Here is a 12578-nt window from a genome sequence, read left to right as displayed (position 1 = left end):
TTAGGACCATGGCAAGACAATGGTTGACGCCATAGACCATGAGCTGAGTTACTGAAAGGAGGGCAAACAGGAAGTAAAGGATGTGCAAGGAACTGGTATCTTGAGGCTGAATAATGTGTCATTGGGAGTTCAATGTGGTCCGACAAAAGGGCCTATGAACTTAAGATCACAGAGGTAGAGCTGTTCCCGGAGGGGAAGCTCTCGTGTGGCTGTGGTTGGTCAGCAGAAAAGATGGAAGGGTTGGGGAAGAAGAAAGAGCCGTGGTGTTGGATGGAGCATGCTCACGGATGGCCAGGTCATCAGGAACGTGGCGGGGCTCCGAGTGAGAGGCTGATCAAGATTCCGAAGTGCTCAGTGAATGAGGTGAAGGTCCCTCAATGTCCTTGACAAGGAGTAGTAGAGCTAGATGCTAGAACTCCTCACCCTGAGTCTTGAGGAGTAGGACTGATCTGGAGATCCTCGAGGATCTCCCAGGAATCGAGTTGGGCCGCATAGTGGACGGGACATTTCACAAAGCTCTTGCAGGTGGAGGGGAGTTTCATGGTTTAGTGCTGCTGATTCTACCATTTTAACTGCTGGGTAAGATGCCTGACTCCAGCACCTTCACTGGATCTTTGGCAAGTTCCTTCTCAGTGCTTCTCTTTATTCCATTTGCAAAGTGGAGGATAGTAAGAATAACTCCTTGGGTTTGGTGAGGATCAACCGAAATAACGTACTCTAGAACAGTGCCAGACACCCCTCCTCTGTGGCTTCCTCTTACTCCCCATCCTAGCAGAAAATACCTGCCAATATCAACAGGTGGTTTTTTTTTTTAATTGAAGTATAATTGGCATATAACCTTATGTTCGTAACAGGTGTACAGCACAATGATATTCGTATAAGCTGCAAAATGAAACCACAATAAGTCTAGTTAATATTCTTCACCATATAGTTACATTTTTTTCTTGCGATAACATCTTAGATCTACAATCTTTCAAATATGCAATATAGTGTCCTCACCTAAAGTCACCATGCTGTACATTCATCCCTAGGACTTTTTTTTTTTTTTTAATGTTTATTGTTCAGAGAGAATGAGAGAGATACAGATACACAAAATCTGAAACAGGCTCCAGGCTCTGAGCTGTCAGCACAGAGTACGATGTGGGGCTCAAACTCGTGAACCATGAGATCATGACCTGAGCCAAAGTCGGACACTTAACCGACTGAGCCACCCAGGCACCCTAGAACTTTTTATAACAAAGTTTTTATCTTTTGACTCCTTTGACCCATTTTGCCACCTTCCAAACCCTGCCTCTGGCAACCACCATTCTCTTCTATGTATCCATGAGCTTGTTTTTGCCTTTTTTGCATCCGCATAAGTGAACTCATGCCATAGTTACCTTTCTCTGACTTACTTCACTAAGTGCCTGCCAACCGTGAAGGTGATGCTTTCTAAGGGCCCTGTGAGGTAGATACTTACATCAGCTTTGTTTTTCAGATGTTAAAACTGAGACCTGGAAAGGTTAATCAACTTAAGGAAATGTACCACGGGAGAAGGCTCTCTGGAAAGACTGGGGTGGAGGGACTGGCATGAGCCTGGCTTGTTGGAGAGAAGGCACGGAGCAGTGTGGGGTGAGGGTAACTGTAGTGTGAAAGATGATGGAATCAGATAGGCGCTTTCCTCCCCGAAACTAGCTCTGGCAGTTCTCTGGTTAGGGAGTTCGGGGAAGGTGAAATCCAAGCTAGTTGTGCTATGGAGGGGCTCCTAGTTTAGATGAAGAAACCCATAGCTCATTTACTTGATTCTTAAGACTCTCTGCCTGCTCTTCTCTAAGAGGTGTTGAGCTTCCAAGGGAGGAGACTGGACTCTCGAGAGACTCGGTTGTTGTATCTGTCACACAAGCCACATCTCCTTGGAGGACTCCCAGGGTTGGGGTCCCTGCCGGCACCGGACTCCCAGGGCGGAGAACTGGTGGTTTGAGCATGGAGTTCAGAAGTTGTTGAAGATGGCCCAGGCTGGGGCCTTTGAACTGGACTGAAAGCTAGTCTCAGGCGGCTTGCGGGGCCGGGAGTTTTTCTTAAGGCAGCCCGAGAGGTTAGTGTGCATGTGCTGTGTCTGGGACTGCTGCTTAGTAATCTGGATGTTTTGTTAATAAAGCTGATATGGCCTGTGTGATCCTGACTTGTACCTATTTAAAACGGTCAGAACTATTTGCAGAAATAGGTTTTGGTTGGAGAATGGCCCTTTTCTCTCCTGTCTCCTTTCAGTCTTTCCTTCTTCCAGCACTTCACTATGAAAACTGAACTGAGTCTCCTTCCAGGGCTGCTCTTGGCGCCGCCTTAGACAGTTCCACATAGTGGGCACTGCAGAAGTGCCTGGCCAAGGGAGCAGGCGTGGCTAGGATCCGGCTCCTGCTCAGCCGGCTGAGGTACCCATTGTGCACTGGCACAGAGGTGCTAGTGGGCTGGCTGTGGCCCCGCCTCAGGCCTCCGTTCCCGTATGTGTCACAGGGCAAAGCACGGTGTGGCACGGTGCAGGGCCGGGTTGTGGGCCTGCTTGTATTTCCAGAGCCTGGCACAGGTCCACCAGACAGCTGCAAAGTCTGTGGTTGGGCCGAGAGGCTGCGCGGAGGATGCTTAAGGGCACGGACCTTGGAGCCACACTGCCTGCATTCACGTTATGGTTGCCACTTACCTGCTGTGCAGTCTCTGTGCCTCAGGTTCTTCATCTACAGAATGGGCACAATCGCAGTACCTACATCAGAGTTGAGTTAGAATATAGGAAGCACTGAAAAGAGAGCCTAGTCTCTCTAACACTGTTAAAGTGCTGTCAAAGAACTGCTCTGCAGTTATTGGGCTGGGACTTTGTATACGAAGCAAGGACTTTGCGTGGTCCACCGCTGAAAAACTTCTAGTCTGGTTCCGTTCGTTTTTCTCCAATGCCAGCTTTTCAAAACTCTTCTTGCCTCCGCCGAATGAACGTAGTACAGAGTAACTGGGTTAAAGAGATTACAGCCACTTGGTACTTCTGTAAGTGGCAGCTATTTCTGATTTGCAGAGGTGAAAGGTCCTGGCGTGACCCACGGTGGCCCGCACCTCTCTGCAGCTCTGCTCGGAGCTGCTACCGGAGCTTGTCTAAAGGAGACCACTCCCTTTCAACTTAGCAGGCATATTTTCTGAGGTCCTTCTCTACAATTCTGGTTTGATTCCAACAAAAGGGGAGAATTCCAAACAGTTTGACTTTCTGCTTGGCAACACTGTTCCCCCTAGTTTGTGCTTGCTTGGCCATCTCTTCTATCCCTCCCTCGCTTAGAAATGTTTCTGGAGAGGCAGTGTGTCGTAGAGGACAGAGGACCGGGCTGATTTTTTTGGATGCTGTTGCTGTTTTGTTTCATCTTGAATTTTTTCTTCCTTCTCCTTTCCTTCTCCTTTCCTTCTCCTTTCCTTCTCCTCCCCCTTTTCTTTTGCTGCTGGTTCTTTTTTCAAGTCCCTGTGCTGAGTGTAGAAAACCTCTTAGGATTGTTGAATTTCTGTTCTGTTTTGTATAAAAACATTGTACATCTACATAGTTCATCAATAGAATTTCTTAGTGTAACAAATTTCCCTGTGATTTGTTGGGTTTTCAAGATGTGTGTTTTAAAGATTGGGTCATTTAGATTGGATTGTTTAATCATTCCTGGGTTTCCTTTGCATTTCCTGAGTTTTTCAGGGCTCCTACTGACCTGACCATGGCCTGTGGGCAGGATCACTTCTTGAGCCTGAGGTGGAACTTTTCTCTATTTCTGTGGACTCAGGCTGACATTTTTCTGTAGCCTCAATGTGTAGGCAATAGATTCTTGTGCTAGTGATATTTTAGTTTTCCCCAAATACATCTTGATTTGGGGAGAACGCCTAACTCTTTTGGTTATCTTTGGAAGCACTCAGGTGAATATTTTCCAGTCCTTAGTGCTTATAGTTTTATCATAATTATGTGAGGTTAATATTCTTCTTAAATTGTTGCAAAAAAAAAAAAAACCTGACTTGGAATCAAAAGAAAAATTTTACTATGTCAAGAATAGATCTTCAGTTGCTAATTTTAAAACTCTTCAAATCAGATTCTTTGTTCCATAGGAGGACACAAGTGTAATGAAACAAGTTGCTAAAAAAGTCAAAATTAGAGTTGTGTAGGAAGTGATGCATATTTTAATTCTTTATTCAAAGATCTTGAAAGCAACAAAAATGGATGATTATGAAGAAATGATGGAGATGAAGCATCAAGATCTCACAGGCTCATTGATGGTTTGATTCTGTTTTATGCTACTTTTCTTGGTTTCAAATTTTTACTTCTAGTTAGTTAACAGACAGTATAATAGTGGTTTCAGGAGTAGAATTTAGTGATGCATCACTTACATGTAACACTCTGTGCTCATCTTGTCTGTTTTAAAGCAATTCTCTTCCATTTCCTGAATCCAGAGTGCTGAGTTTTTCTCAATTGCTTAATAAAGGTTATTTATCCCAATTGCTTTTTATATTGTGGTGAGTGATATTAAAACAGCAGCAACAAATGAATATTCTAAGGGTGGGTGTGGGTAGCTTTTTCCTAGGTATTCAAAATTAACATGGTCTTTTACAAAACAACATTTTATTCAGTGTCCATTTGCTTGAAATGGAGCAGTGACTTCACATCCTGGTTTTGAATGCAGGTGCACAGCCCTGTATTCAGATACTGAGCTACAATAAGAAAAAGTTCTGTTATGTTTTAAAATATTCCATGAAGGGAACACCTGGGGGGCTCAGTCAGTTGAATGTCCCACTTTGGCTTGGGTCATGATCCTGTGGTTAGTGAGTTTGAGCCCCGCATCCGGCTTGCTTGCCTCTGTCAGGAGACTGCTTTAGATCCTCTGCCCACCCACACCTCCCCCTCCCCCACCCCCGGCTCCCTGCCGGGCCTCAAAAATGAACATTTAAAAAAGATTCCTTCAAGGATACATGTCCCATTAGTTTTGGGAGAAGAAAAACCCTATGCTTCTTTCCTACCAACCTCTCCCCTCCTATCTAACATTCCTCACTTAAAGGCTTATTGAGACTTAATGTTTGGTAGGTATTTGGGCATCATAGGTACCACAGGGATAACTGTATCTATTGAACTATAGCCTATAACATCAGCTATACTGCAGTTCTTCGCTTGTGGGGAAAGCTCTGGTTGGTGGGGTAGAACAGCGTGGACAACCTTTTTCTGGCAAGGGCCAGCTAGTAAATATTTTAGGCTTTGCAGGCTATACAGTCTGTGTCTTCACTATTCAACTCTGCTATGGTAGCACTAAAACAGCCAGAGATAATACATAAATAGTTGGATGTGGCTGTGATCCAATAAAGTTTTATTTATTTATCTACTTATTTTAATATGAAATTTATTGTCAAATTGGTTTCCATACAACACCCAGTGCTCATCCCAGCAGGTGCCCTCCTCAGTGCCCATCACCCACTAAACTTTTATTTTTAAAAACAGTCAGTGGGCCAGATTCAGCCCATAGATAATAGTTTGCCTGTGTCTGGGCTGGTAGAATAAGATTTATTTACCTCCTTGAAGAGAGGTAGTATTTCATGATAGTTTTTCATTGGCATCAGAATTTTGGTTTTTGTACTTGCGGGATACCTTTAGATGGAGACCATATGATCAGTGGCTTCCTTTACTTGAAGGATGTAAACTGTTTCCTGTGCATCTTCAGAGGCAGACTATAATAGGGTCAGAGTTTATAGGAAGTCCGGTATTGGTTCAGGGTGAGGAACTTTCTTGAAAGGTTTACTCTTGCCATGAATAGGAAAAGCCAAAGCTGAAGCTGCTTCGTACCTGTTCAGGACATTATAGAAGGGGTTCTTGCTTTGAGTGAGAAAGTAGACTCAAGATTTTTCACCTTTTCCCCTACTTACCGGTTGGTCCTAATGTGAGACCATCTCTCTGCTTTACCATGAATTATTTAAAAATCATTGTGGTGTTGGGGAGGATTTCAGAGGTTTCTTTTCACTTAAACGATGGAATTCTTTCTTTCCAGTTTTATGCAGAACTCAGATATATAAAAGAAATGATGTTTCATTATATGTGATTTTTACAAACATCCTTGTTTATATTTAGAGTAGATCAGTGAGGACAATGAAGCTGTTTTTGATAAACACAAAACTGAATTTAGATTTAGATGATTTTAACTTAGATCCATTTAGATAGATGAGAACTGAAGGGTCATCTTCCAAGTTCATTTGGTATTGCATTTATTTTTTGTGATATTAAGGGAAAATAGGATTTTAATGGAGTCCTATTTATAGATATTAAAGTAATTTCATCTTAAATCTTCAGCGAGAAGGAAGAATATAGGTTTTGTTCTGAGACTTGACCCACCCCTCCAAAACCCCATTACTCTGGCAGCACGGGGGTGGGTGATGGGGTGTGAACTGTAAAAGTTCATGTACAGTACATTTGAGTATGTTTTTCTTCGTTTCAGTCTCTAATAAAAATTCAGTTCTCTTCACAAAATACTTCTTAAATATCCAGCTGCCTCTTTGGAACCTTGTTGGGGGTATAGTTTGAAAACCACTGGTTTACAATCAGACCGAGGTGGACATCTAAGTTCTGTCCCTTAGCAGCCATGAGCTTGTAACTAATTCTGTGTTTCATCTGATGGGCCTAGAAATATTCCCGTTGCTCTAGTTGTGAAGACTGAGATGATGGTGCAAAACACCCAGAACATAGTAGTGTCTTAATGTCCTTTGCAGTCATGGTTTTAAATTGTGTGGCTCCATATGATTTCAGCAGTAGGTTTTCATTTGCCTTTATTAGAAATTATTAACCGTCTTAAAGGAACCCTTGCCTAGGAACTCTGCCCTCAGAAATGACCGTTACTGCCCTGAAAGGAGTAGCTTGCAGGGGTCTGTAGCCCACCCTATTTGTGGTGGTGATTCTGTCTTCTGGCCTAAGAGCGAACAGTGGAGTTAGAGGGAGATCAGCCCTCCCAGGGGCAGAAGATAGGGGTCTAAGAGGCTTGCTTATCCACACACTCAGAAACCAGGGGAGGGAGTATGCAAACTTGTCTTGTGAGATTTTTGTTTTTGTTTTTAACACGTCAGTTGCCCTGTAAGGATGTGTAAGGATGTGAACAGTAAGGAGAGAGGGCTTGGGCCACCAGCAGCCAGACTTGAGGGGACAATGAAGCTGGAGCAGGGTTAAAACCTACAAGACAGAAAAAGTTAGTGTCCTTGTGTGTGTGGGGGGGGTGGGTGGCAAATAGGTTGAGTGCCTGGGGACCCAAAGTAGGTAGCTTCTGGTCACCTGAGCTGGGCACAGGAAGTAGCCCTGAGACTTCACAGAAAATCCCAGGTGATTCCCCAAGCACCTTAATTGGGATCATTGTTTTTCAGCAAATGTAAGAAAGTGGTATGTCCATAGAAGTCATGAATTTTGGGGGTATCCGATGCTGGAGAGTGGCCCAAAGAAACTGGTCTTGAAGCCAGATCCCAGAGGGAAGCTGGACAGGATCCTGTGGGGCCAGGAGGTTATACTAGGGAGTTGAGTTTCATTTAAGATTACTCTTAAAACTAATAAGTGATTTAGGGGCGCCTGGGTGGCTTGGTTAGTTAAGCGTCTGACTTCGGCTCAGGTCATGATCTCACGGTCCATGAGTTCGAGCCCCGCGTCGGACTCTGTGCTGACGGCTCAGAGCCTGGAGCCTGTTTCGGATTCTGTGTCTCCCTCTCTCTCTGCCCCTCCCCTGTTCATGCTCTGTCTCTCTCTGTCTCAAAAATAAATAAACGTTAAAAAAAAAAATTAAAAAAAAAAAACAAAAACCCAAAACTAATAAGTGATTTTAAGCCAGAAGCATAGAACCTGATTTGCATGTTGAAATCTTGTGTTGGCTGCAACATGGGGACTGGATTATAGAGGCAAGAGGGGTCTGGGGGACCTGTTAGGGACACTGTCCAGCTGCAGATGTGGACCACTTGGCCTGGGCTTTGGTGAGTTTGAGGATATGTCTTGTCTTTGCCAAGCACCTGATGCTTGTTAACTTGATCCAATAAGGTTAGTAGATTTAGTATTCCTTTCTCATGTCTGAGGGCCAGTTATTAAAGTTGAGAGCATGCGAGTTTTCTAAGGTCTGTCTAAACTCAAAGCTCACAGCTCACTTTCTTCCCTTTCCACAATCAGAAAAACAAAGTCTAGGTGGTCTAATTCATAAACTAATAAGCATTTTGACTCCTTGAGTGGTTGGACCACATTCTTCTGTTTCTGGGCAGTACAGTCATGTTTATAAGTTACTATGAGGCATTGACTGGGTAAAAGGGCTTGACCACTTGCGTATTTTGACAGCTTGACATATACATTTGACAAGATAAGCATCATGTTCAAGGTAGAGGCTTAAAATAAGTTCAAAGACCGAATCTCTGGCAGCAGCAGGACAGTGCTGAAAGATGATACTCGGTTATGCCCAAAAAAGAAGGGGAAAGTAGGAATGGAGGATAAATCCACGTATTTGAAATGTATTTTTCCTTATGACTTTAACGTTCCCAAGTGTCTAGTTGTGCAACTCATTGTCGCCTGTCATTACAAAATACCATAACATGTTAATACTGAATACCAAAATGCGATAATCGACGACTAAAATTTAACCTAATGTACACCAAAACGTCTTCTGTTTTCGCATAGATGGAAATTGCCTGGTGGAACAACAGTATGGGGGCTGGCCGAAATGAATGGTGTTTTTGTTTTTGTTTTTTGCCTCTGGTGCCGGGTCTGTGGGGGCCGTGCTGGGAGCTAAGCCCTCTGGCCTTGGAACGTTTCTTCCTTTGGAAAATCTTGAGTTGGCGTCCTGGGTGACCACGTTGGCAATAAGAATTCCGAGTCCTGGAATGTGAAGACAAGCAGGAAGAGACACCAGGAGACTGAAACCAGGCCTGGATCCAGGGCGTCCTTAGAAGCTGATGGCCAAGTGCATCTCCTGGGGCTTCCATGTCTGGGGCCCCATGGCACAGATGCATAGAGGAACTTGTGTGTCTGGAGCACAGTAGACCCTCCATTTAAAAATCAAACACAGGGGCGCCTGGGTGGCTCAGTCGGTTGAGTGGGTTTGGCTCGGGTCATGATCTCACGGTTTGTGGGTTTGAGCACCGCATCGGGCTCTGTGCTGACAGCTCAGAGCCTGGAGCCTGCTTCGGATTCTCTGTCTCCCTCTCTCTGCCCCTCCCTTGCTCACACTGTCTGTCTGTCTGTCTGTCTGTCTGTCTGTCTCTCTCTCTCTCTCTCAAAAATAAACATTAAAAAATCAAGCAAACACAGATTTGGGGCTTACAAAGTTTCCTTTTGTAACTCCTTTTATCCTCCTGGTATCCTCTGAAGTAAGAGCAGTTAAGTAACTTGTCCAGGGTCCCACAAACAGTAAGCTGTATGGCTGGGATTCGATCGCAAGAAGCCTATCCCCAAATCTGTACTCCTAATGGCTCCCTGAACTGCTGCTTAATAAGCCTCTGTGGACTATTGAGTGTCTGATGCTGTGACTTTTCATGGTAGGGTATTGTCTGTCTACACCAGGGATTTTCAAAGCAAAGTTGTTGAAAGCTTTTGTCATCCCTTATTTTGCCCAGAATATTGTTAGAACTACCACATCTGCTCTCAAAGATAGTGATGCCCCGAAGTCCACTCTCCCTTGCACATTCTACTCTTCCCTTCATAACACTTTCCCTCTAGCTTGATATATTTGCTTTTGGAGGCACGGCCACTGGAGTGTAGATCCCATGAGAGTGTGTGTTCTGTGGACTGCTTTAGCCTCCAGCACAGAGGACACTGCTGAGCACAGAGTTGGTGCTCTGTACAAATATGTATTTATGCAAGGAGTATTAATGCCACATACACTGCCTTCAACTTGGTCTTCTAAAAACCTGAGCTTCTCTAAAAGATCATTATTACTGTGCTGTAGCAGTGAAACATCCTGGGGGGATCAGTAGCCTGGGGAGTTGAAATATTAAGGCTCAGCTCTTCCAGTTGCCATTGTATATGGACAATACCTTTGAATAAAATTAATCAGAAGGACTTCTTACCACCTTAAAAAAATACGCTGCAGTTCTCCCCAGAATCCTATATGTTCTTAGAAATCTATTCCCACTCCTTACAAATCAGAATTTGGCAGGTTTCTGCCGTGGACAAGGGACTGGTGCCCATGTTGGGTTTCCAGTGGCCATGTACCTTTTCCCTGGGTATTGAGAGTAGAGATCTTGTGCTGGGAAAAGCCTTTATGTCTAGGTAGGCTAGAGGGTCATGGAGATCTGTCACAAGTGTTATCTGTGGTTGGTAAGTGGTACTGCATTCAGCTTTTTAGAATTGGGTCTGATAGAATACTTAAACCATAAAATACTTGTGAACCTGCTTTTCTCAGTTTGATTTCATTTGCATTCATATGTTCTTTCTTTTTCTAATCTTTTTTTTTTAATGTTTATTTTTGAGAGATGGAGACAGAGCTCGAGTGGGGGAGGGGCAGAGAGAGAGGGAGACACAGAATCCAAAACAGGCTCCAGGCTCTGAGCTGTCAGCACAGAGCCTGATATGGGGCTGGAACTCATGAACCGTGAGATCATGACCTGAGCTGAAGTTGGATGCTTAACTGATTGAACCACCTAGGCGCCCCTGCATTCATTTGTTCTTAACGATTAAGAGTGTGGGCTCTCAAGTCCAAAAGATTTGGGTTCAAATCCTACTTCTGTCACCTATGAACTGCTATTGCCCTGTCTACATCGAGGAAAATACTAGTGTAAAGTGGAATGCATTCCATTTAACTGTCATAAGGGACTACTCTTCCTTGTTGCGAATACAGTCTCAACAACTTACCAGTTAAGATTGGAGTTGTTTCAAAAGTAGGGGCTTCAACAGGTGGATGTTTCTTTTTTCTCCGGCAAGTCCACAAGTCATTAGGGCCCTACGATGCTGCTGCTCACTGTGTATGGACTTTAAGTTCCTAGTTCATGGTGCTGCCAGAGCTCCTGTGATCACTTCTGCATTCCAGGCTGCAGGATGGAGAAAGTGTGGAAGAGTGTACCTCCCTCTGGAGCCTTAAGACTTTCTGATTGTATCTCATTGACCAGAACTTGGTCACATTGCCATACAGAGCTGCAAAAGAAGCTGGAGAATAGAATTTTTTTTTTTCACTCCGAAACCAACTTCTCTGTAGCTATCTTCAAATATTCTTCACATACCTGTATCTCTCCAGGTCTACTGCTTGAGATTACTAACAGGGTTGTTCTCTGCTTTGTATATCTCTTATCTGTATAGTTTCTTTGTATTTATACTTTTGGCTTCCTCATAAATTTAGGTCTCGTTGGTTCTTCATGGTCATGAAGTTACTTAATGGCTCTGCTTTTTGGATTCTCTCAGCTTCACTTCCCTCTGCTAACTGCTTCATCTTGGTATTTTTTCACTCAGGTTTTGGAGAGCACGAATGATTGGTCTAGTCTAGTTCTCCCTGCTGGGCCATACCATGGTTGTTGGCCAGCTTAAGAATGGACAGCTGTCAAGTTTAATCGGCTGGGGGGTGCCTGGGTGGCTCGGTCGGTTAAGTGTCCGACTTCAGCTCAGGTCTTGATCTCCCGGTCTGTGAGTTCGAGCCCCGTGTCGGGCTCTGTGCTGACCGCTCAGAGCCTGGAGCCTGTTTCAGATTCTGTGTCTCCCTCTCTCTCTGCCCCTCCCCTGTTCACGCTCTGTCTCTCTCTGTCTCAAAAATAAATAAACGTTAAAAAAAAAAAAAAGTTTAATCGGCTGGGATAACCTTGGTTTTGAGCCTTTTCATCTGTAGGGGTGTAGAGGCAGAGCAGGCTTTATAATGCGACAGACTGCTTTACCCTTGACAAATGGAACTTCTTCTGGCAGGGAGTTAGAGATAAATCCTAAAAGGAGGATGTTTTTGCATATTATGAATTTTTGGTAGTATGTAGACAGTCAAGAAGTATCAATAACAGATTGGAGAGTGATTATTTGGAAATAGGATGTTTAAAGCATATACCTCAAATGATTGCCCATCCTGTGATATTTCATGATTTTGCTCATGTCACTTTCATCTGGAATGGTCTCCTGTGCCTCCCTTTCACCGAGCTAATTTGGAATCTTCTATAACTCTGTTAAGGAGGTTTCCCCCTCTAGAGAGTCTTTAAGGGGTTCAGTGATCCTACTGTGTCTCCTCCCTAAAACCCTTCGTAAATACCTCTTATGATGATGAACACACTTATATTGCCATTGTCCGTCTCAGGTCTGTTAAATTACTCTCTCCTGCATTAGAAGACCATTGATGCCAGTGTTTGGTCTCATTAATCTTTGTGGATCTAATATTTACCTAGCAATGCCTGTCACATTATTGATGCTGAGCAAGTGTTTGTGTTCCTGCTCATTTTTTGTTTTTTGGATTGAATTTCTCCCCATGGCCTCCTAAAAAGTGAAGGAATAAACTCTCCAAGTAAGTGGTATTAATTTTAATTTGGTAAATTAGAAGGGCATCTGTTCCCTCTTTTCATACTTGTTAGAATTTTCAGAATTGTTCTTACCTTCACCGTTGAGCCAAAATTTGCTTTTATGTGGTTGTTACCTGTGACTTTTA

The 12578-nt window shown here is 43.7% G+C and overlaps 1 protein-coding gene across 8 annotated transcripts in view; it reads left to right on the top strand.

The window, feature by feature from the left end:
• Positions 1-12578, top strand: part of ARL15 (ADP ribosylation factor like GTPase 15) — a 553398-nt gene that overhangs the window by 162794 nt on the left and 378026 nt on the right. For 4 of the 8 annotated variants that reach the window (XR_008423696.1, XM_053906986.1, XM_053906985.1 and 1 more), the window contains exon 2: positions 4180-4257. The exons of the other annotated variants lie outside the window; for them this stretch is intronic. Coding sequence is in view for 3 of the 4 variants with exons in the window: in XM_053906986.1 (XP_053762961.1) it covers positions 4180-4257 (78 nt within the window). In the remaining variant the exon portion in view is untranslated. The remainder of the gene's footprint in view (positions 1-4179; positions 4258-12578) is intronic. 8 annotated transcript variants of the gene reach the window in all.

The sequence above is a fragment of the Panthera pardus genome, unplaced genomic scaffold, assembly GCF_024362965.1.
Source record: "Panthera pardus isolate Hobbes unplaced genomic scaffold, ASM2436296v1 HiC_scaffold_2, whole genome shotgun sequence".
In the NCBI taxonomy this organism is placed as follows: Eukaryota; Metazoa; Chordata; class Mammalia; order Carnivora; family Felidae; genus Panthera; species Panthera pardus.
This window is presented reverse-complemented; position numbering and strand designations above follow the sequence as displayed.